At 54.7% G+C, this 23,016-nt stretch overlaps 3 protein-coding genes across 3 annotated transcripts; 2 read left to right on the top strand and 1 right to left on the bottom strand.

The window, feature by feature from the left end:
* Nucleotides 1-2,274: 2,274 nt before the first annotated feature.
* YDJC (YdjC chitooligosaccharide deacetylase homolog) lies at nt 2,275-5,472 on the bottom strand. Its single transcript, XM_045819842.1, has 5 exons — nt 5,300-5,472; nt 5,050-5,209; nt 4,751-4,850; nt 4,472-4,649; nt 2,275-4,251 (listed from the first exon to the last, which is right to left on the bottom strand). The coding sequence occupies exons 1-5, from the start codon at nt 5,461-5,463 to the stop codon at nt 3,882-3,884; spliced, it is 972 nt and encodes a 323-aa protein (XP_045675798.1). The 5' UTR covers nt 5,464-5,472; the 3' UTR covers nt 2,275-3,881.
* Nucleotides 5,473-8,371: 2,899 nt separating this feature from the next.
* On the top strand, nt 8,372-12,558 carry CCDC116 (coiled-coil domain containing 116). The gene is made up of 4 exons (XM_045819781.1): nt 8,372-8,445; nt 9,460-10,023; nt 10,140-10,892; nt 11,878-12,558. The coding sequence occupies exons 1-4, from the start codon at nt 8,374-8,376 to the stop codon at nt 12,556-12,558; spliced, it is 2,070 nt and encodes a 689-aa protein (XP_045675737.1). The 5' UTR covers nt 8,372-8,373.
* Nucleotides 12,559-16,032: 3,474 nt separating this feature from the next.
* On the top strand, nt 16,033-18,108 carry SDF2L1 (stromal cell derived factor 2 like 1). The gene is made up of 3 exons (XM_045819841.1): nt 16,033-16,270; nt 16,646-16,842; nt 17,707-18,108. The coding sequence occupies exons 1-3, from the start codon at nt 16,084-16,086 to the stop codon at nt 17,986-17,988; spliced, it is 666 nt and encodes a 221-aa protein (XP_045675797.1). The 5' UTR covers nt 16,033-16,083; the 3' UTR covers nt 17,989-18,108.
* Nucleotides 18,109-23,016: the final 4,908 nt, after the last annotated feature.

The raw sequence follows: 23,016 nt of genomic DNA, 5'->3' as shown, positions 1-23,016 counted from the left end.
TAGATTCAGTGGAAAAAAGACTAAAACTTTGCTCTGTTTTAATTTTAGTTCTAAAACTTGGGCTCTTTCCAGGGCTTATGACCTGTAAGACAGCTTGGTTTTACTGTGCAGAAACGGGAGCGACAGGTAGGTTCGGCAGCATAACGCTGTTCAGTCGTCCGGGTTTGTGGCCCTTGCAGTGTGTCAGTGAATTCAGCTTCTTTAGTCCTACATACTCATGGGACAGGTTCTGGAGACTCCTGTACATCCGGAGAGCGGGGTCAGCATTTCCACATGTCTTCATTAGCAGAAAGGTGATGATGGACTTGATTTCACTCACACACAGATTTGTAATAAAATGCCAAATTCTGTCAGAAGCTGTCCATATAAGCCACCATCATTGCTTCTCTGAATCCAGAATTATTGCTGTTCTTGGAAACTGTCCCACTGCTTCGTGTTTCTACCAGCATAGTTCTGCCTGCCTGTCGCCCCTCACTTCTCTGTTCACCGCCGGAGGTACGTTTGTCAAACTGGCAGCCCTTCAGGGTACTCTCAGCCCTGGCATTGCACTCCACCGTTTGCCCCGGTCAGGACAGGCCTGGCCCTGGGAGAGCAAGGCCGTAGGTGGTCCTTCCCTAAGGCCTGGTGGCTTGCTCCATCCAACCTGAAGCCGTCCGGTGGTCGCCAAGCCCTCAGGGCAGGCTTTGAGCACGCTGGTGCCCCGGCAGCTCCACAGCCAAACAGTCGGGTCCTCTGGGGAAGGGGAGAGCTGTCACCACTGACCTGAGCCCACTCAGGAATTTATTCCTACCTGAACCGAACCAAAATGGGCCAGGTCCTCACCCTCCTCCCTGCCCCCCATGGCAGAGAATAGGCTTTCTAAGATGCTGCGATCCCGTTCTGCTGCCCTTAATAAAAATGCTCTCCAACACTGACTTGGTTGCGTGGGTTTCTTCCTTATTGGCCGTGGCAGTGCCAGGGGCCTGTGCTCTCAGAGGTGGGGTGGGGGGTGGCTGGGGCCTCTGGTCTCCCACAGTTTCTGCTTCTCTCTCCATATGCCCAGCTGCCGAAAGAGGTGCACAGAGGCCTTCCCCAAGGGGAGCAGAAAAGGCTAGAGTCCAGATTATTGGGGTCTGCAGAGGGACCCTTTGGATGTCTCGGGAGGGGACAGCACCTCTAGGTGTGTGCATCACTTCAGTCCTGTTGGCTCCAGCAGAGTGGTATTGTCCACATTTAGCAGAGGAGCAAGTTGGCTGGTCCCAGAACTAATGAGGGTGTACCTGAGGGTGGCACTAGGCCCTTTTCTGGAAGGGTTCCACCCAGAAACCCCATGAATCCCCAGGATAGTGGGTTGCTGAGGCACTGATTCAGCCCAGAGCCATGACAAGTTCCTTGCCTGTAAATGAAACCAGCAGAGACCAGGCCTGCCCTGTCAGCCAAGTCTGCAGGTTTCTGGGAGGGGAAATTTCACCTGGGGTGTCATGTTTATGGAGAAGCAAGGAGCAGGCCTGGGGTACTCTTTCTCCCAGCACTATCCTTTGTAAAGCTCAGGACAGCCCCATGGACATGATTATTCCTATTTTTACAGAGGAGGGAACTGGGCCTCTGTGACAGCAAGGCTACATGGCCTGTGGTTTTACAGTGTTGCTCCTGCTGCATTCCACCGTTGGTCCCTCTGAGCCCAGGCACAGCCACCTTCTACCCCTCCTCGAAGCCAGAGGCCTGCAAGACCATCTGAGCTTCCTGAACCTTGGAGCTGCCATTTTCTTGCCTTTAGTTTTAATTGTTCAGCTTGAAATATGTGCCTATTTCATCACTCCAGTGCCCATTGAAGCCTGGATTCTGTCACCCTCTAGCCCTCTGGGGGCCTCAGGACTTCCTTAGGGTCAGGTCTATAGGCTGGTGGCCTCAGCCTTGTTTTTACTACACTTGGCAGCACCTCCATGCCCCACCCTGCAGGGTAGCCACCTGACCCAGTGGGAAGCAAAACCCCAGAGCTTGTGTGAGTTCTTCCTGCCTCATCCAAATTGGCTTCTCACTTCCTTCATGCAACAAGTGGCAGCTACCTGAGGACCAGAGCTGAAGCTGGAACTTCAGCATAGTGCCTGGCCCAGGCAGTACTTGGTAACGGTCAATCCTGGGTGATTAGAAGTTGTTGTTTTTTTAAGCTGTCTTGAATGACTTTTTAAAAAGACTTTATTTATTTATTTATTTATTTATTTATTTATTTATTTATTTATTTATTTATTTTTAGACAGTAGGGGAAGAGAAGGAGAGAAACAATGTGTGGTTGCCTCTTTCATGCCCCACACTGGGAACCTGGCCTGAAACCCAGACTTGTGCCCTGACCGGGAATCAAACCGGCAACCCTTTGGTTCGCAGGCCGGAGCTCAATCCACTGAGCCTTACCGGCCAGGACTGGAAATGTTTTTGCTTGCAGACTATGCTCCTGGGGGCACCATGTGGTTCTCAAGACAATCAGACTAAACCTGACTACCCAGTACTGCAGAAGCTATAACCAAGGCCCTGGAAAGAGAGTCTAAAACATTGAGGGTCCCTAGCCAGTGCTGGGCCCTCATCTCTGCTCATGCTCTTCTCCCTCCCACAGTTTCATTTAGTGTCTACAGATTCCCAAGCATCCCTCCTGCCCACCCACATCTGTCCTGAGCCCGAGAGCCACACAGCCAGCTGCCTCCTCTCAGAACAGCAGAATCCCCCTTGAGGAAGGTGCTCCTGTGCCAGCAGGCTACCTTCAGGTCACCCCCACTAGCTCCAGCCAACAGCCTGCAGGAGTGTGGCCAGACACCAAGGGCTGAGGCAAAGAGGTGAGGGCAGAACAATAGGAGCAACCAAACTCCCAGTGACTCCAGTTTATAGCTGTGAATGAAAGGTAGGAGGAAAGGGGCTGTACCTACGATAGTCTAGGTCTAGGGAAGGTTAAGATGGAAGGTGGAACCAGAAAAGGGGGTTGAAGCCACAATCAAGGATGGGGTCACGGGTGGATGGAGGCAGAAAGGATAGAGATCCCTGCCCCTTGAGACAGCTGAATGGCCATCAAGGCTGCCTAGGCCAGAAGAGGGCTCTGTTGGCACCTGATTCCATGCCTGACAGTGCATGACAAATACACAAACAGATAGCTTCAAAGCCCTGCTCTGCCACTCCCACCACTAGGTCTGTTAAGTGGGGACGTCACTGCCTGCACTTAAGCAGTTTCACATGAGACAAGAGGGATCATGTGGTGTTGCATCTGCCTTTCCATCCCTCAGAACAGGTCTGGACTCCCTGTGCTTCCAAGAACTTCTTTCCCCTTCCCCATCCCCTCCCTCCCTACACCTCCTGATCCAGGCACAGGGCATTCACACATCACCAGATGTGGGTTAGGAATCTGGCATCCTAAATAAATATTGAGATAATATACCTCTCTAAAAATAGCCAGATGAGACATTCTTTTCCCCGTACACTCCCCAAAGAAGAGTAAAACCTAAGCATGAGCAAAACGAGACAGTAGAGCTTGTTTTATATATACCTTTTCTGGAATAGTGACCAGGTTTGCACCCTGAAGTTGTTTTTGTCAGTTTGTGTGTCTGTGAAGGTTTTCCGGGCAATAATAATCTCCCGCCACTAAACATAAACAAAGAAAATGTTTACATGGAAATGTGAAGAGCCCAAAATGCTTGGCAAGCCCCAGGCCAAGATGTCACAGGCTGAATCTCCTGTGGCCAAGAGGGCTTGTGGAAGCTGTGGCTGCACTCTACGAGTCATGAGGACCTGGTCACAGAGGTGGCATCACTCTGCCCAGGGAAGTCAGAGAACCCACTCTAGGGCTTGGTTCTGGGCTGTGCGAAAGCTCAGCTCTTGCCCCCTCCCTTGAGCACTAGGGCATTAGTTCTTGGCTGTCAGCGTCACAGTTGAGAGGACTCCAGGAAGGTTTCCAGAGTGGCTTCGCCAGGGATCCCTTCCCTGGGTCTCTTGGAGTCTAGGTCATGGAGGGCACAGACCTGCACGCCATCCTGGGCAAGCCGGGTCTGCAGTGTGGGTTCAGTGAGGACACGCAGCTCATGCAGCCGCTCCCAAGAGCAGGAAAAGGCATCAGGGCCCTCACCGCATCCTCCAGCTGGTGGCACACTGGGGTAGCCTGGGTGGGTCATCAGCTCGGCTGTCAGGCAGTGACCTGTGGGTGTACCTTCCAGGGCCCGAGCCAGGGCCCCTGACACACGATGAGCCGACATATGCCGGCCGCAGGTGCTCAGGCCCACGAAGATATCGGTCCACCTGTGGATACCCAGGCATCAGAGCAGGGACGGGCAGAACAGCAATGGGCAGGGCTAGGCCGAGGGTGAACGGATCAGAGGTGGAGCCACCGCTGACGGAAGCCTGACTTCCTTCGATTTTGAGAAACAGACTCAGTTGGCCAATTGTGCTGCCAGCAGGATCCACTGGGACCTGGGCCAGGCAGGGAACTGGGCACAACTGTGGGGGAGGGGAGGCTCACCTTAGGCCTCTGCGGGAAAAGGGACCCACGGCTGCCAGGGCGTCACGCTCCACCGTGCAAGCAAAGGCACGCGCCGGCGCCTCGAGCCAAGTACAGCTGCCCAGTCCGCGCTCCAGAGGCAGCCGAGTGAAGAGCACCCCATGGGCCTGCAGTACCTCTGCAAACACCTGGCACACGCCTGCGGTTGGGCGGAGTGCAGTCAGGAAGGAGCACGTCTCCCTGCCTGGGAGCACCTCCCACCTCACCTGGGCACACAGTCCCCTGCCTGGGACCACCAACCTGGGAGCACGTGCACGTGCTGATGCCCGTCCACGTGAGTGGGTTTCCTGCCCAGTAATTCCTGGAAGCGGCACAGCTGGGCCTCCAGCTCTTCCCGCACCTGGAAGGTGAGGGCAATAGGCACCTTAAACGTCCGGAAGCAGCTACTGAAGAGAACCCCTCCCTATGCCAGCGTGTGACTGCTCCAGAGTTGGAATCCGGCAAGCACCCAGCATCCGCTCCCGCCCGATTGCGTCCGGGTACCCTCGGGGCGGAGCCTCGGTGGGAGGGGTCCTCCTCCAGCAGCAGCGCTTCCGCACCTGGGACAGGGCCACATCTCCGGCCGCTACGGCCTCCCGAAATCCCATCTTGCCCAGGAAGAAGCCTTCGGGCCCGAGCAGCGAGGAGGCGCCACGGCGAGCCGGGCCCACGGGGCGGCCCTCGGACAGGTTGGCGTGGAGTCCGATGGGGATTTTGTGCCTGAGGGTGGAAAGCGAGCGGAGTACTGGTGGCTGCGCAGCGGCGATGACCAAAGCCCTCCCTGACTCTCTGTAGGGGGCTACTCCTCACCTGCGGGCCAGTTCCGCAGCGCTCTCAGCCGCCGCGCCGTTGACCAGTAGGGACACGCTGGTCACAGCCCCGGATAGGAAGGCCTCTACGATGCCCTCATCCCGCCGCGGGCAGTAACCAAAGTCGTCCGCGGTGACCACCAGCTGCACGCGCGGCCAAGACATCCTTTCCCTCCGCCTGCGGCAGGAACGTGAGGGGAGTGGACTAAACAGTCCAGGCCCCGCCCCTATGCACTCACACACGACGCGCCTGCACTTCACCTTTGTTCTTGCCACCTAGCGGTCCCGCCGTGGCCCTGCAACGACCTCCCACCTCCACCCAGTGTGCTGTATCCAATCTAAGTAGACCACTGCTACATTTAATGCAATGCAAAACTTTCAGTGACTGCAAAAATGACACTAAATATGAAAAATACAGGAAAGATAACCTGAAGCAAGATAACCTGAAGCAGAGATTAGTGCTGTTAACTTTCTGGGTATCGTGTCCTTCCAGTATTTTCACTAAGCAAACAGACACATCCAATTCCTCTTCTCTCCCACCCCCAAATTTTGAGAAATAATGATTGAATCGGTATTATCTCGTTCTTGTGTTGTTTCATTTTTTTATAGTGACTATGAGCTTTTTCATGTTTTTATTAGTTTTTTTTGTCCTCCCCCAAGGACATTTTTTTTTTTAAATTACTTTTAGAGAAAGAGGAAGGGAGAGACAGAAACATTGATTGGTTGCCTTCCATATGCACCTGGACTGGGGATTGAACCGTCCACACAGGCATGTGCAGTGGCCCAAATCAAACCCTCAAACTTTTGGCTACCAGAGGATGCTCTAACCAACTGAACCACACTGGTCAGGGTTTTATTAGCCCTTTATGTTCCTTTTTCAAATTGCCCATTTGTCTTTTACTGATTTTTCTTTCTTTTTAATTTGTTAAAAGATGTTATTTAATTTTAGAAAGAGGGGAAGGGAGAGAGAGAGGGAGAGAAACATCAATGTGTGGTTGCCGCTCATGTACCCTACTGGAGACCAGGCCCACAACCCAGGCATGTGCTCTAATTGGGAATTGAGTTCTTGACCCTTTGGTTCATAGGTGGGCACTCAATCCACTAAGCCAGGCCAGCCAGGGCTGTCTTTTATTGCTTTTTCTAAGAGGAGTCTTTTTTTGTGGTTTGTAAAAGCTCTAAACAATAAGAAAATGAAAGAAAACATGTAATACCAATCGCTTCATTTGCAAAAGCACTAACCCCTGCTTTGGTCTCTTAAGTTTTACATTCAGAGACTCCTTCTTTTCTCTGTAGGCCGGAGAAGCTTTCCCTACCCATGACTATATGAATAGTCACGTGGTTGACATGATGTAGCTGTCTTGATTTTCCCAAGGGACATGCAGTATTTGTGTGCAGCCTACGACATCAGTGATGTCATTTCTGTTTACCAATCTGTTTTACAGATGAAAAAACTAAGCTAGAGAAGGGAAGTTTCTTGCCCAAAGTGACCCTGCCAGGAGTAGTGGAGCTGGGACTAGATCTGAAGTTCTGAGGCTGCATGTGGTTCTGCTCTGGTCCTTTAGGCCCTGGCTGCCCCCTAGGTCAGGGGCAGAGATGACAAAGCCAAGCTTGAGAATAACAAATAATCACCACTCCCATGAGGTCGGTGTAAGAATTGGAGGCCTCAAAGAGTTCCCCAAGCTCTTGGCATAAGAACTGTTGTGTTCAAACATGATTGTTACATCATCGGGCTTCAATCAAATATCATTCTCCTCTAGGAAGCTGATCCTGGAAAGGCCAAAGGTCCTTCATGTCTGAAGAATGGAAGGAGAAAGTTGACATTTATTGAGTATCTATTCTAATACTACTAGTGTTATTAGAAATATTAGAAATTAGGGGTGAGCGCCTCAGTCCCCCCAAGGAGCTCCATCTGGTGGACAAACAAGTAACAACAAGCATGTGGCAGAATCTGGGATGGGGTTTGTGGTAATTCCGTATGCGAAGGAGGGACGAAACTTTTGGGAAGGCTTCTCTGAAGACATGGCACCTGGGAGGAGGGCTGCATGAGGGGTTTACCGGGCAGAGGGGGAGAGGACATAAAGATATTCCAGGACATTGTGGGATGCTGGTGTGTGGTATGAAAATGTAATCTTTATACTTCCATGTGGAAGGAGTTTCAGCTCCATTTATAGAGGAGGAGTAGAGGATTAGAGAGGTTGGTTCACACAGGAGGGGAATAGAAGAGGTAGGAATTTAAGCTAGGTCTGTGGCTTAGAGCGGGGACTCTTTCCACTGAGCTCAGGGAGAATGCAGAATGGGGAGGGCTCCAGAGAGCCCCTGGGGTTGTCCACATTGGGTGAGGGGAGGATACTGGAAAGAAGACAGAAAGCAAGAGGCCCAGGACAACGCAGGGACCAGAGAGAAGCTGAAGAAGGTGCCTGTGTCTCTAGAGGAGACTGGTTTTGTTTCTTAGGCCCCCCGTCAGGGCAGATGTGGAGCGAGGATCAGAGCCTCTTCCTCTGGCCTCTGAGTGTTGTGAGGCCAGGAAAAATGGGGGAGGAGCCAATTGGGCCCCGCCCACTGCCTTTGTGTCGGGGAGCGCTAGAGAATGAGCTCCTGTTGAGAGCCAATAAGGGCGCCCCATGCAAATAAGCATGCCAGGAGGACTTGGGGCGTGGATCGCACTGGCTGGCACCGAGTGATGTGCAGACTCTGGTGAGCGGATGAGCTCTGGGCCTGGGACAGATGCCAGGACGACTGGGGTCTGCTTGGAAAGGGAGAGAGTCTGAGAGGGTCAGAGACAGGATGCAGACGTCCTCAGGGACCTCACCCCTACAACTCTAGACAAGGATGTGTGGGTAGACGTCCAGAGGACTCCGAGCAGAAAAAGGGTCAGCCACATGAAGCATATGGGATGGGGGGAGCAAAGAGCCTGGGGACCCCTGGGCCACTGGCACAGTGTCCAACAGGCAGACGGAGAGTTGAACACTGGGGGAATTCTCACTCCATATCCCCGCCCGGCGCAGAGAGGAATCCGCAGCTGCACGCAGAACTGAAGAGAGAGGAGGCAGGCAGCGGACCCTGGGTACCCACATCATGACCAGCTATCGCCACCACTCAGGATACCTGGCGGACGATGAGGCCGGCCACACTCCATACCTGGCCCGGGTATGTGTCCAACAGAGCCTGTCTCTGGGGCCTGACCAACCTCATCTTGTTCCTCACCAGCTCTGGTGCCCCTGCTCATAACCATCCCTTTCTTCTTTTTTTCCTTTCCTTCCCTTCCCTTCCCTTCCCTTCCCTTCCCTTCCCTTCCCTTCCCTTCCCTTCCCTTCCCTTCCCTTCCCTTCCCTTCCCTTCCCTTCCCTTCCCTTCCCTTCCCTTCCCTTCCCTTCCCTTCCCTTCCCTTCCCTTCCTTTCCTTTCCTCTTTTCTTTTTTTCTTTTCTTTTCTTTTCTTTTCTTTTCTTTCCTTTTCTTTTCTTTTCTTTTCTTTTCTGTTCTTTTCTTTCTAACATCACTTTCTCATTCACTATTGACTTCCTCTCTGGGCCTCTTACTGATGTCCTTATCTCTTGACTACTGCTCTGACCCCCTGCTGGGCCCTAGACACCCTCAATTTCATCTAGTGTCCCCTGACTTCCAAGTGGCCCGGGAGGGGCTTAATGGACTGGGCTCCCAAGTGGGATCATGGAGTCTACTCAGGGCTCAGGACTCGAGTCACAGAAGTGGCAGTGGAGCGTGCAGGGCTCAGGATCACAGGTGGTCTGCGCAACCCAGCAGCGCAGCAGTCCTGGCCTGCTCTCCAGGTAGATGAGGAGCCCAAGTAGGATCCAGAGCGGTTTTGTGACTCCTACTCATATTCTGTGTGAGAACAGAAAATAGGCTTTCAGGCTCTCAGGCCAATGCTTGTGTATGTGAAATGTACGTATCAGGGAAGCTTCAGAGCAACCCTAAGTGGACTCCCCCTCTGCAAACCAGGAAACTGGACCACAGGATGGGCCATCGTGCCCACAGTCACAGGGGTGTCAGAGCCAGGGTCCAAGTTCAGGGCTGACTGACTCCAAAACACATTTCCTTCCACCTCGCACTCCCTGCCCAGCTCCTGGTGCTTTAGGAGGACCCCAGGGGTTCCATCCTCTTCTGGGGCATTCCTGCCTACTGTAACATCCCTGTCTTCTCAGGTGCCGCCACCTAAGAAGCCAGCATTCCCCAAAATGGGGCAGACCTCCAGGCTGGGCCACATGCCACACCCACCATCGATGTATGGCCCCTCAGGTAGTTCAGGGCCTCGCAGCCACCGTCAAAAGTTGAGGGGCCCTCGGCCCTTTGGTAGTTTCCTGGATTTCCTTGTTGAGGGCCAGGTGTTGGACAGCCTGCAAAGGGTGGTGGAAGAGGCAGCTGAGCGCATGGCCACCATGAAGACAAAGACTGGGGTGCCACTGGTGGAGGTGCAGGACCCAGTGGAGGTGCCAAGGGGTGGGCGGCGGGTGCGTTCCCGGCCCAGCCACAGCACTGTGCATCGGCACCGAGTCAAGCCCAGCCTCTGCACTGGGCACCCCAACAACTACCCATCCTGCTCCAGTTCCATGTCTGACTCACACAGCAGCATCACAGCTGGCTGTTTGGGCTCCCACAGCCAGGGCAGCAACCTGAGCTGCCATGGCGTGGGCCCACTGCCACCCTTGAGGGACAGACTTTTGCAGGAGAAGAGTCTCAAACGGCTGCTGCGGCTGGAGAACAGAGGGGTGAGCTGTGGGGCCATGGCCTGGGGGTGGGTAGGACGGAGTCCACCCCAGAGTCCGGATTCAGGCCTGGCTTGGCTGTTCCTGGACACCTCTGAGAATCCTCCCTCTCTCTTCAGAAAAGCCTGGGGCAGTCCTGCTCCCAGGGGGACTCTCTGCTGTGGGACTCGCTGGGCTCAAGTTCGGGCATTCTCGCAGCATCAGAGCTGGGTCCTGGAGAGAAAGAGCCAGTCTTCCTCCAGAGAGAGTTCAACAAGGAGGTCACGTCCTTGCTGAGCCAGCCGGAGTCCTTCAACTTGCCTGGCTACTCTGCACTCCGTGAGCCCCATCTGACCCTAGACTTCCTGGCCAAGCACCACCTCTTCCCTGCCCTGCAGAGTGTGGTCAACCAGGCTGTGGACAAGCTCAGTGGCTCCCGCCGCCACAACGGCTGCCCTCTCTTCCCATCAGAATGGGAGCCCAGCACAAGGCCCAATTTGGAAACTTCCAAGGAGGCCATACCCATCGAAGGGGAGGAGGAGCCCTATGATTCTCTCCCCACCACAGCCTCCAGCTACAAGATGACTCGAAAAAAGAGCAGCAAGTCTAGAGGACGGGGCAAGCTGAAGGAATGTGATTCTCCTGTGCCTAGTGCCCAAGGGGTCACCAAATTCAGGCTCCAAGTGATACCCACAGAAGAGACCAAGGTCCGCTCACCCCAGCCCAGGCAGGAGGCACCTGACCAGGGTCCCAAAGAGCAGAGACAACCCATGCTCGCTTCTGAGCCCCTGAGCTCCAGCCAAACGGCCCAGCCCTGGCGGAGGCTACACCTCACCCTTCCCGCCCCCGGGATCAAGGTGGAAGTGCCCAGCCAGACCCGCCTCACCCAGGTCGCAAGTCCGCTGGCCTCTCCCTGCCCCGTCTCCTCCCACCAAATCTCTCCGTCCACCGCCTCCCCATGTTCTCGCCACTCACCTCCTTGGAAAGAAGCTTCTCCCCGTCACTCACTTCACTGTCACCACAGACAACATCCTCATGGGTGGGATTTGGGGGGTTAGGGACAGGGATGCAAGAGAAGGGCCCCTTCAGTCACCGTTCTTTGTAGCCACTGTCATTGGCAGGTACCCATAGTTCAGGTCTCTTGCCCTGCACTGTGGAAACCACCTGAGCAAGGGACAAGCTGATGGGGCCCAGGAACCCTGGCCTAGTTACTGCTAGGTCTTATCGAAGATAAATAAAGGCTACTGTTAATTCTGGGTAATTTTTTTTAACACTTGCACGAGAAGCCTGGAGACCCTCCCATGCGGGTAGAGTCCTATCCCTTGCAGACAGCAGCCCGAGCCCAGAGTGTGGCCCGGCGCCCTAGGTCTAGGACCCTCTGACCCTGCTGCCTTGGACAGGACTCCAGTGTATCCAAACAGATGACAGGGAGTTGGCCAGGAAGGGTACAGAAGAGGTGTAGGTGGCTTCACCCTGGTGGAGGTCCAACACAGCCCCTGGACCTCTTCTCACCCAATAAGGCACAGGCACACTTCCCTTCTCTGAACCCTGGGCTGGGCAAGAACCTGCTGGAACCTAGATTGTCCAGGCTCCAGTTTGGCTGACACTGTGACTATAGTTACCAGCCTTGTCCTGGGCCTGACTGGTATGGCCAGTGTGATGATGATAGCGTGGTTAAGTGTGAGGGTTGGCCGACATGCAGAACCTGGGCTCAGCTGTATAGGGGACAGCAGAGCAGATGTATCGAGGCCATACCCTTAGTGGGACGGGCATGGTGTCCACGTGGGTGACATGAAGGGCACTCTGGGTGTGAGGGCCATTGCAGGGCAGGGAGAGTGGCATGACAAGTCTCCCTTTCCCTCCCTGGCTGCTGCACAGACCCCCAATTACGAGTCCATGAAGAAGACGAGACTGCCCTCCATCTCATCCAAGTCCACGGCCCACCTGTCCAACCCCTGCTATGAGGAGCTTGTCAACTATTTGATGGAGCAGGCTGTCTCCTTGCTTGTTTGCAAGTACAAGTTTGAGATGAACCTCGCCAAACAGCTGGGCTTCATCTCCTTTCCCATCACTGAAACGCTCATGGACCTCTTGCTGGGCTTCAAGAAGGTGAAAGGCTCCCACATCTGCCTGTCCTCAGCGGTCGACTGGAGCTGCCTGCTGCGAAAGCTGGAGGAGGCCCAGTGGGACCAGCAGGTGCCCCAGCAGGTGCCTCAGGAGGTGCCCCAGCAGGCATCTCAGAATGACACCTCCCATCTCACTGCCTCCCACAGGAGCACTTCCCAACAGAGCAGAGAATCCTACTCCGCCTTGCCCAAGCCAGGCATTGTCACGGATCAGGAGGTGGCCGAGGGGGAGGACCTCCACACTGAGTTGTTGGTCCCCCAGCTGCTCACCCCTCAGGAGAACAATACGGCTGAGGAGCAGAAGCCCAGGAACCTCTCAGAGCCCAAGCTCTCCATGCCCTACAGTGCTGGTGTGGACTCCAACCCATATGAGCATGTAGTGGCCTCGGAGCAGAGCCAGAACAGTGAGGAGAAGGAGGAAGACAAGCACTAAAAATTTTGGGGTGATGAGAGTGAGACCTAGAGAACCCTCAAGCCTCAAGTGGAGGCAGAGATCAGCCACTCTACAGATGGCCCTGGAGATCCCCCTCAAGTCCCGCTAAGCTGAACCGAGTTCCAGATTTCCTGCTCTTCCTCCCTCCCTCCTGCTTCAGGGAAACACTGCCCACCCTGCCAGCCCCTGTCCTGAGCTGAGGTCAGAATGGGCTAAATGCTCACAAGGAACTCTGCTTAGCCTCTCAAGAGAGCCAACAGGAAAAATAAAGCTTCTGTTGATGGAGCACAGTTTTCTTGTCCGCACTTTGAGCCTCCCTTCCATGCACATGCTTACCTGCCCTTGAGTAGCACCTCCAGTAGGCCAGGTCTGGCTGCAACTGGCCTTCGTGACAGCTGGCAGTCTTCTGGACCCCGTGACCTCACATGCTCTGTTGAACACAAATCCCTGTTCAGGGCTTTTCTCTACTCCTGTCTACTGCATCTTCCTGGCTCTTCAAGCTGTCAGGGCTCATGGTTCCCCTCCATCACAACCCCTGTGCATCATGGCTCCTGCTTCCAGAGGGTGGCTCCTCTGCCAGGGTGGCTCCCTCCTCCCTTTGACATGCCACACCTCACGTTCTGACTGAGGGAACACGCTTTCCTGTTGCTCCCACGGCTACCTGTCTTCCTAGTTTGTATTTCTCACCTCCAACTTCTAAAACTGGAGGTTCCGTGCCAAGCCACATGGGGGCTGCTGGTTGGTCAAGCACAGGATTGGCTGCCCCAGGTTGGTCACATGACTACTGTTTTTTGCAGTTGCCCTGGGCAGGACCACTCTACTCTCTCCAGAAGCATCTGTGGGCATGGCAGGTATCATCTACAAGGTTCTCCAGGGACTTCTGGCATTTCTGTGCCACAGCTCAGCACTCTCCTTCTCTCTGCCTTCCTAAGGGAGTCTGTTTTCTCCCCTGAGAAAACAGACTCCCCCCACCATCCCCCTTTCCCATGGCCGAGAGAACACGTGGAAATGCTCTACACTGACTCACCACATAGAAGATAAGTCTCTCATGCCTTACCCTGGAGCCCACTGGGTGCAGAGAGCCCAAGACTGCTCAGTCCAGCCTGAGCATGCTAAGTGGCCCATGCCTACGGACATGGCAACTCTAGAGTTTCCTCTGGAGCCAGGCAAGGAGGACCTTCCACATAACACCCAGCCCTGAGATTCAGGGTGGAGGACTTGTTCCACTGGAAGTCAGAGGAACCAGAGTCTTAAGGTAGGGGGTCAGGGGCTCATTTTTCTCCACAGAGCATTTTTGGTAAGGATCTTTTAAGGAACATGCTCAGCCCGTAAGACCTACTCCCTGAGGTCACCCGCTGTTACCCCCACCATAGTGTGGGGCCATGACAGCCATTTTCATTCCCTATTGTTGTACCACTTGGCCGTCGTTGCTTGGCCATACTGCCACAACCCTAGTCCCAGCTAAGCCAATCAGGTTCTGTCCCAGGAGCCTGCAATTGGGATGCACAATTGGGTTTAGTTTGCACTGATGGTGTGGGTGGTGAGGAGCAGCCACCTTCCACCCCTCTTCAGAGAAACCAGAAATCCTGGTGGCAGGAGACAGCCAAGAAGGGGAGTCCCAAGATTCTGAGAGACAGCAGCTGCTATGATACCCACCAGCTTCCCAGGCTCCACTGCTAAGTCCTCAAGGGCGGACTGAATACATTCTCACCCCAGCCTCAGAGGCACATGGTACTAGAGACACCTGAGCTTCAGCTCCTGTTGTAGGTGTCTGTTGCCGTGTAAGAAACCACTGAGACTTAAGTGGCTCCAAACCATTTGTCATGATGCTGGGTTTTATTTTATTTTTTATAATCCAGTTCTAGAATGGGGTATTTATTATAAACTCACTCAGTAAAAGAACCAGAGTCCACTTTGTTTATGAGAGACTGCAAAACCCCCAGAACCAGGAAAACCAGTTAGACCACGGTGGCAGATATCTGGATGGGAGGTGGGGTGGCTTGGATTAGGGTGGTGAGGAGGGATGAAGGCGAGATGACGTACAATCTGTTTTGGAGTCACAGTGTTGGGTTAGATGTGAGGGAAAGGGAGGAATCAAAGATGAATCCCAAGTTCTTGGCTTCGGCAAATGGCAACTGGAGGTGCCATTACTGGGTTGTGGAAACCTGGGGGTGGAGGGTGGGGAGGGCATTTTGAGGGAGGAGAGCAGGAATTCTGCTTTGGACACATTACGTTTGAAATGTTTGTTGGTATGTCCAATGGGAGACATCCATTGTTTCCCAGACTGTACCCTAGCCTCTCCACCCTGGACTGGAGGCCCCTCAAATGTAGGGTTTGTCAAATCCAGCAGTTTGGACAGTCTAAGTCCTGGAAAGATCAAGGTGCCCTATCCCATATGTAATTCAAAATAAAAACAGTATTAAACACAAAAACTCCAAAATAGCATGTTGCTGTAATTAAAATGGCTCTGTTCTGAATTTTCTGAATGCAAAATTCTGGATAATTTCATTAACCATGAACTGTTCTCTTGGCTTTGCTGGTGCCCCAAGTGCATGGGTATTCAGCCTGTTGGTTAATGTATCCCAAGCCAGTTCCCGTGTGGCCTCAGCACAGGGCCTGGAGTGAAGTCAATGTAAGAACGTTTCACTAATGGACGGATAAATAGGCATGTAAATTTCCCACCCTTGAAGACAAAACTGACAGCCCTCTGAGAAGACAGTGAGACTGGGACCCGTGCTTGTCACAAACCTGGAACACACAGTCACCGGGTCTTGGTTCCTACCGTCACTCACTTGGTCTACTAAGGCTCTGGTTTCCTAAGACAGTTTTGGGGCTTCCTGGTGAGAACGTACCGTACTGTTATCCTCAATACCGCAGCTCCCTGCTGCCCTCTGCTGCGAACTGGCAATAGTGTAACGAAGGGAGTTGGTAAGAGGTCACGCGAATTCAGAAACCCCAGGGTCTAGGGCCTGAGGTGACCGAATGTCAGGGAGGAAACAATGGCCTAGTGACTAGGGGATTATTTAATCCCAGGGTCTGGGAACTGAATGACCTGAGATCTGTCGACTTTGTGACCACAAAACCTAGTGGTCGAACAACCTCAAGACCCAGCAGCGGCGGACCCAGGGTCTGAGAGGAGCTGTGAGTGAGGGCTCGGGGATCTAGGATGAAGGAGCTTCATGAATAGGGGGTCAGAGGCTGCTGGGTGGGGCAACCTCAACCCACAGTTGTACCCGGGTTGCTCTCCCAAGGCTTGGAGCCGTATCAGCCTCCCTTTGGTTTTCATTGGTGAGTGCTCGGAAGCGTGGACCAATTAAAACCCTCCTCGTGTCTCCAGCCCCCTCCCTAGCGGCAGTCTCGAAAGCTGGGGGAGGGTCCCTTCCGCCGCGACCGAATGGTAGGGCAGGCGGAGCGCCGAGAAGACCGGTGACTGGCTGCCGCGCCGGTCCCTGTCAAAGCCGGATTGGCCGGCTGCGGAGAAGGAAGCGGCTCTAAGGCCCGAGCTGGCGGAGCCGGGCTGGGGCGATGTGGAGCGCGAGCGGTGGACGAGCTGCGGAAGCGGCGCTTCTGGGGCTACTGTTGGCGTTCTTGGTGCCGGTCAGCGGTGCCGCCAAGACCGGCGCGGGGCTCGTGACCTGCGGGTCTGTCCTGAAGCTGTTCAACACGCAGCACAGGGTGCGGCTGCACTCGCACGACATCAAATACGGATCCGGTGCGCGGGGCTCGGGACTGGGGCATCGCTAGGGGGCGGGGCCTGGGGTTGAGAGTTTGAAGTCTGGGTGATCTTGGCCGTCTGCGGGCCAGGGGTCTGCGGGTTATCTGGCTGGAGTTATTGGGGGACCTAGAGAGACAAGGATGGGAGGTTGGAGTGGATATTCGGGATATCGGGGGCGAGTATGGTCGTCAGGGAGCTGTGGGCCAAAGGACTTGGAGTTCAGCGGGGGGCCAGGGATGCGGGCTTGGGGGGAGCCGTTGGGGTCGCAGGCTTGAGATTGTCCGGGGGTAGTTTATGGTGTTCGAGCCGAGGCTCGCAAGTTCTCGGATTGACGGTGACCCCGGGGGGGGGGGGGTGGGGTGTCGCCGTCAGGCAGTGGCCAACAGTCTGTGACCGGCGTGGATGCGTCTGACGACGCCAATAGCTACTGGAGGATCCGCGGCGGCTCGGAGGGCGGGTGCCCGCGAGGGTCCCCGGTGCGTTGCGGGCAGGCCGTGAGGCTGACGCACGTGCTCACTGGCAAGAACCTACACACACACCATTTCCCGTCTCCGCTGTCCAATAACCAGGTAAGCCCCCTCCCCCAGCCCGAGGAGAGGCTTCTGGTGTGTGTGTGAGGGGCTGGGGACAGAGTTTACCCTTCCTCTCACTTACTCTGGGCCTCACCTTCCTCTGTGAAAGAGGAATTTCAATTCAATGTTTACTGAGGCCCCCTCTGAACACACAGGTGACTCGCCAGGGCCCCTCTCTCAGGCCAGCGGAGAGACAGACAAGAAAAAGGGATCTGGGCCTGCTGGATGGCTCCACTCCTGGCGGCTAGCTGGACCCAGGAGGAGGATTCATATGGCCTTTGCCTGGGAAACCTGTAAGGGAAGAGGAACTAAGGCTGGGTCTGGAAGAATGAGTAGGAGTCCTCTAGGCCACAGAGAGGAGGAGAGCATCTTTCCAGGCCTGGGGAAGAGCTAGTGCATGGAGTTCCCTGGAACTGGATAGGGGAGGAAGGGCGGGAGGTTAGGGAAGGAGTAGAGGTGGAACAGAGGGTGCTTTTGGAGGGTTGTCAGAACAAAAAGCATGAGTTCAGTAGAGACCTTGACTGTCAGCCTGAAGGATTGGACTTTATATTGAAAGTCAGAGGGGTTAGGATGGGAAGAACATGGAAGAAGAGAGAGGAGGGGGCCTCGGTTCTGTGGAGGCCAGTGGTCACCACTCAGACAGGTGGGATAGGGTTTGCACGCGTTTAAAGAGCCTCTTCTGGAGAAGCCCTACCAGGGGCTGGGGCTGGTATTGTCCCAGTTCACAGCTGTGGAAGCTGAGGCTGAGAGACACAGGGAAGGACCTGAGGCCCAGTGCCCTAGGTGTGAGTGCTGCTGCCAGGCAAGTGACCACAGGGAACTCAGTGTGCCCTCTGTCCCCTCTACCCCCTGCACCCACAGGAGGTGAGTGCCTTTGGGGAAGATGGTGAAGGTGATGACCTCGACCTGTGGACGGTCCGCTGCTCGGGGCAGCACTGGGAGCGGGAGGCCACCGTGCGCTTCCAGCATGTGGGCACCTCTGTGTTCCTGTCCGTCACTGGCGAGCAGTATGGGAACCCCATCCGTGGGCAGCATGAGGTACATGGCATGCCCAGTGCCAACACACACAATGCGTGGAAGGCCATGGAAGGCATCTTCATCAAGCCCAGCCCGGATCCCTCTGCGGGTCATGATGAACTCTGAGTGCCATGGCTGGGTAGATGGAGTATGGCAGGGTGGGGTGTCTGCATGGCCACTCTTGGAGACTTTGGGTTTGTAGGGGTTCTCAAGTGCCTTTGTTAATTAAAGAATGTTGGTCTGTGATTATTTTGGAGTGAGCCTGGGGGTGATCAGGAGATCTCTCTGGCCCAGCTCACTATCTCTTCCTCAGTGCAAAACTACTATCTCCCACACAGCTGAACAATTGAACCCATCCAAATATATATATTTGTAAGATTTTATTCATTTATTTTTAGAGAGAGGGAAAGAGAAGGAGAGAAACATCAGTGTGTGGTTGCCTCTCATGCACTCCCAACTGGGGACCTGGCCTGCAACCCAGGCTTGTGTCCTGACTGGGAATCGAACCCATGACGCTTTGGTTCAAAGGCTGGCACTCAATCCACTAAGACACACCAGCCAGGACCCAAATAGTTTTTTAAAAAGATTTATTTATTTATTTTTAGAGAGGAGGAAGGGAGGGAGAAAAAGAGGGAGAGAAACATCAATCAGTTGCCTCTCTTACGTCCCCAACTGGGGACCTGGGTTGCAACCAACACATGTGCCTTAGCCAGGAATCAAAACAGCGACCTTTCAGTTTGTGGGAGGACGCCCAACCCACTGAGCCACACCAATCAGGGCTGCCCAAACCTTTTTGATGCTTTTCCATGCATCCCAACGCTGCCCTGTCACCCTCAGATAGTCTGATGGCAACTGACCCTGTTCTCTGACCCCTGAGCTTCATGAACCTTCCTGTTAAGGGCTGGGGCCAGGGCCTCAGCAGAATAAGTGGGAACCCCACTCCTTTCAGCAGGGATAAGGCACAAGCTCTCCAGACCCCTCACCCCTTTGAGGTAAGCTCCCCCCATTCTCCTGGCACCCCTCCCCTAGCAGTTGTGAAAGTCTTCACACTTGTTTTTGAGCAAGCACCAGGCCAGGACTCTGCCTACCTGCTGGATATTAGCATCACAGGTTCCCTCCCTTACGGTGCAAATGGTACCCCACATACCCCAGCCTTTCCAGGCATGTGGCATCTCGGGGCCCAAGTACAACTTTCCAAGGTCCCAAGGAGGTAACAAAAGTTCAGAAGATATTGAATGGGAAGGTAACCTCAAAGAACTGCTACCTGCAGAGATCTGAGAAGGCTTTCTGGAAGAAGAGGCACAATTTAGTCAAACAAAGCATTGATTTAAATGCAGGAACAATAGGAGGGCGCTAATAAAGGAAGATGTTAGTTCTGCTGAGTATGGTGACCTCTAGAGGCCATGGAAGAGATAACAGGCTTCTTGGATTTTTCTAAGCACCCAGGTGGGGCTGCGTAGGAGGGTAGGGGCTTAAGGTTGCTGGTAGGGAAAGAGGGTGCCATTTTCCTGAATGAGAGTAAAAGAGTCCCAGAAGAGGCTGGGAGTAGCAACTGGTAGGAAGGAGGCTTGGAGGACTGTCGGCAGAGCACCTTACATCTGAGAAATCAATTGACCTGATAGGGGTGGGAGAAAAGCTCTAGAAAAGCTCTAGAGGCCTGAGGGGAGAAGGGTCCTATGTAGGTGCACTGCCCCCTACTGTCTCCCCCATGAGCCCCTGCTCTGCTCAAACACAGACCTCTTCCTGACCTCTTCACTGCCAAACCCCGTGGGCCTTGTGTACAAGTCTACATTCCTCTCCCATCAATCACCAGACCTGAGACAGGATTGGAGTAAAGAATGTTGGGAGATGATCCCAGAAAACCCAGGTAGAGGAGTGGGGCTGTGAGAGGAGAAGGAGAGGCAGCTGGTGAAGTTTGCATTGTTGAGCAAGTAACCCCTGTGGGAAACTGGATCTTAACTCCATGGGGAGTTCTGGGACCCAGTGTAGAACAAGCATCCAAGTTATCCCAACCAAGGGCAAGGACAGTGGTGGTGGTGGTGGAGGGTTGTTATCCAACCAATGTATCTGCCCTCATTGGCTGAGAGCTGATTGGTGGGTGGGGGAATTATTCTGTAGCACTTCCCACTTACCCTGGACATTAGGAAGTGTACTCGAGGGCCCCAGGTGCTGGCAGGGAGCATCCTTTCAGTAGTGTTGATTTGCCAAGGGAATGTGGGTGGGACCTCACTGCCCATTCAAGGGGGCACTCTGGTTCATCCCTGGCCCCTCCTGGCTGTAAGAGTCCCCTCTGTCTATTACCTCCTTACCATGATAAATGCAGAGTGTTAATTAAGAGTGGAATCAAACAGTGCACACATGTATTGTTATAGTAACCCTTGGGAAACCAAGGTGGGAGCAGGTAAGATGGCTCCGGGCAGAATTCAGGACAAGACCAAAAATTAAAACCGCAGCAGCAGCAGAGCTTTCCTCTATTGAACACGAAGTGCTTGATGCTAGGTCAACGATTTAAACAGCCTCTCATTTGCTCCTGGCAGTAACCCTGTAAGCAGGTCCAGTTATCGTCTTAATTTTGCAGAGGAGGCAACCATGGTTTATAAAGATTCAAACCTAGCTCTGCCTGCCCGAAAAATATTTGCTCTCAGCCATTGGGTTGAGAGAATAAAACAGGAGGGGCCCTAAGCACCCCGCTCCCGCCCCCCGCCCCCCCACGCCGCACTATGTGAGGGCCCCTAGGTGTACATCTTTCCAGGTCATCAGCCCAGGGTAGCACTTAGTGCATACTTATCCACAAAGTGGATCACAATCACGCAGGGGATCCAAGCTGACACTCCCTTCCCGGTACCTCCCTCAGATCCACAGGGCTCCACAGCCCAGGCCTACCGGGGTGGCTTCTGGCAAACTCCACTCAGGTCGAAGCGGTCCCTGCGAGGGGATGGTGGGAGTGTGGCGGTGAGGGCTACCGCAACCAGAAAGCCCACCGCAGGTGAATACCGCGTCTGGGAGGTACAGGGAGCAATATCAGCACAGAAAACGAAGAAGACCTGCAGCTCTGCTCCACCACAGGCTGTACCGCGTGGGTTCGGGCATTTTCCAAAGGTCGCAACCCCATCCTCTGGGCTCAGCCACGCCGCTGCCCCCCCCGCACAGGACTTCCAAGTGCTCTCATCCTCCTAGCTAGAAAACTCGCCGACAGTCGGCAAAGTTTCTTTTGATAAATTATGAATGGGGAGAAAGTGTTTGTAGAACTCATTGTTAAAACCACCGAGCCCTAGACGCAGCACTGCCAATCCCAGCCCCGAGGCTATTTTGAAATCGTTCCAGTCTTAGCCAATAGCAGTGAGGGAGGCAAAGCCCCGCTCCTGTGCCGGCCAATGAGTGCGGCGTTATGCTAAGAAGCTGGGGGCTCGGCCCCTCCGACTGTCAGCGGGTTAAAGATGGAGCCGGTGGGCAAGAGGGTGCCACGAGGTGCGGAGTCGTCCTGGTGGAGACTACGGGGGCGAACGACTTCCCAGACCTCTCTTCCGCTAACCTTCCGCGTCATGCCCGGGCCAGAGTAGGAAGGGGTATCCCGCCGCGTGAGTAGAAGGGTCGCACGTCGCCAGGAACTGGCAGGGCGGCGCTAACTGGCAAGTCTGTGTGGAGGGCTCAGCCCGGACCCCAGGTGCCCTCTCCGGGCAAGGTACTCCAGAAGGGCGGGACTCCCCACCCTCACCGCATCCTGTTCCTCTGCTGCACTCTGGTTCTCCGGGCAGCAAATCTGTTAGGACAGAATTCGGAGCCCAAGTTGGGTGCCAGGAGCCAGGGATGGGGGCCTGGGCTAGCAGGAGAGCGTCGTCCCCAAGTGGAGCCAGCCTTTTCTTGGGAGCCTCAGGACCGGGAGAGGGCATAGGATTGTTGGGCTGTATCCACCCCTGCTTCAGGGTCGAGTGGGTGTCGGACTGCGGTGGAGCAGGGGCCCCTCTCCTTTGTGTGTGCGTCCCTTCCTCCCCTGGCTCCCGCTCCTGGGTTGGAACTACCCCTCAGTTTGGGGTCTCTTGTCCTCCTCTGGCTGGAGTGGGCTGAGTTAGGTCTGGGTGCCTTGGGGTCCTGAGGACCCTGAGGACTGCAGCCCCCTTGAAATCACCCCTCCTGGTCCTGATGTCCAGGACAGGGCCTCTGGCCCCATCCACCCACAACTGAGCTCCCCACCCTATGTGTACTGCTGTGGGGGGGGGGGGTCCCTCCGCAGTGCTCTGATGAGGTTGACCCCCTGCTGGCCGCAGGTGCTCTGACGAGGTTGCACTACTGTGCTCTGAGAAGCAGTGCAATGATATTGTCAAAGCATCTGGGACCAACCTTGGGGACCCCCCTCCCCCACACTTCCATCTCCTCTTCCCTAGGCGGAGCCCCTTGGGCCTGCAGGTTCTCCCCTCCCCCTTGCTCTGCTGGCTCCCTTCTCCATGGAAACTTGAGATCCTGGCCAGGCCTGGGCCTCTGGGGTCAGAGGGCACCCTTCCCCCAGGCAGAAGCCCCTCCCCGTTGGGCCTGCATTCCTGGTCTGAGATCCCCACCCACCGACCACCGGAGACCAGGCACTGGCAGGCCTGCCTGACACTCTTTCCCTGTTGCACTACTGTGGGCTGCTGGGAAGCAGTGCAATGATGAAAGGGCATCAGTCAGGTCCAGCCCACAACACACAGCACCTGGGGAGAGGGAGTTTTGCTGCCTCACTCCACTTCCCAGCAGTCAGATACAGGTGCAGAGCTGGGCTGGATCCTCTGTCAGAGAACTAGGTGAGTGTAGAGCTGGGGGATTGCCCCATAAATTCTCCAACTGGGTCATGGCTGGACAGGGTCAGAGGCTCTGGATTCAGAAGAGCTCTGGTTTGAAGAGGATCTCTCATACCAGCACCCTGGGTAAGACTGGAAACTCCAGGTTTGGTCAGGGTCTTGTGGAGAAATAGAGGTCCACTGGTCTGCATTGAGGGTCTGTCTGAGGCAGGTTCAGACCCAGCTCACCCTTGACCATGTGGAGGTGAACTGGACCAAGCCCTCCATAGCCTGAAGAGAACGTTTTCCTGGGTTCTCAGCAGGAACAGCACTATTTGGAGTGGGCAGGTGGCCTTGGGATATGAAGCCTGCAGGTGATACCCACCAACTGCACCATCTTGTT

This window comes from Phyllostomus hastatus, unplaced genomic scaffold (genome assembly GCF_019186645.2).
Source record: "Phyllostomus hastatus isolate PE091 unplaced genomic scaffold, TTU_PhHast_1.1 phas_scaffold_387, whole genome shotgun sequence".
In the NCBI taxonomy this organism is placed as follows: domain Eukaryota; kingdom Metazoa; phylum Chordata; class Mammalia; order Chiroptera; family Phyllostomidae; genus Phyllostomus; species Phyllostomus hastatus.
Note: the sequence above shows the minus strand (reverse complement) of the source record. Positions and strands in the feature narration are given on the sequence as shown.

What these genes read in the sequence shown, in the direction of transcription:
- YDJC (XM_045819842.1), bottom strand. Translation starts at nt 5,463, where the DNA reads ATGTCTTGGCCGCGCGTGCAGCTGGTGGTCACCGCGGACGACTTTGGT. An exon ending in GCTGCGGAACTGGCCCGCAG is followed by an intron (nt 5,210 to 5,299) that starts GTGAGGAGTAGC and finishes TTCCACCCTCAG; the next exon opens with GCACAAAATCCCCATCGGAC. An exon ending in GAGATGTGGCCCTGTCCCAG is followed by an intron (nt 4,851 to 5,049) that starts GTGCGGAAGCGC and finishes CTCACCTTCCAG; the next exon opens with GTGCGGGAAGAGCTGGAGGC.
- CCDC116 (XM_045819781.1), top strand. Translation starts at nt 8,374, where the DNA reads ATGACCAGCTATCGCCACCACTCAGGATACCTGGCGGACGATGAGGCC. An exon ending in TGCGGCTGGAGAACAGAGGG is followed by an intron (nt 10,024 to 10,139) that starts GTGAGCTGTGGG and finishes CTCTCTCTTCAG; the next exon opens with AAAAGCCTGGGGCAGTCCTG. An exon ending in AGACCCGCCTCACCCAGGTC is followed by an intron (nt 10,893 to 11,877) that starts GCAAGTCCGCTG and finishes GCTGCTGCACAG; the next exon opens with ACCCCCAATTACGAGTCCAT.
- SDF2L1 (XM_045819841.1), top strand. Translation starts at nt 16,084, where the DNA reads ATGTGGAGCGCGAGCGGTGGACGAGCTGCGGAAGCGGCGCTTCTGGGG. An exon ending in CGACATCAAATACGGATCCG is followed by an intron (nt 16,271 to 16,645) that starts GTGCGCGGGGCT and finishes TGTCGCCGTCAG; the next exon opens with GCAGTGGCCAACAGTCTGTG. An exon ending in CTCCGCTGTCCAATAACCAG is followed by an intron (nt 16,843 to 17,706) that starts GTAAGCCCCCTC and finishes CTGCACCCACAG; the next exon opens with GAGGTGAGTGCCTTTGGGGA.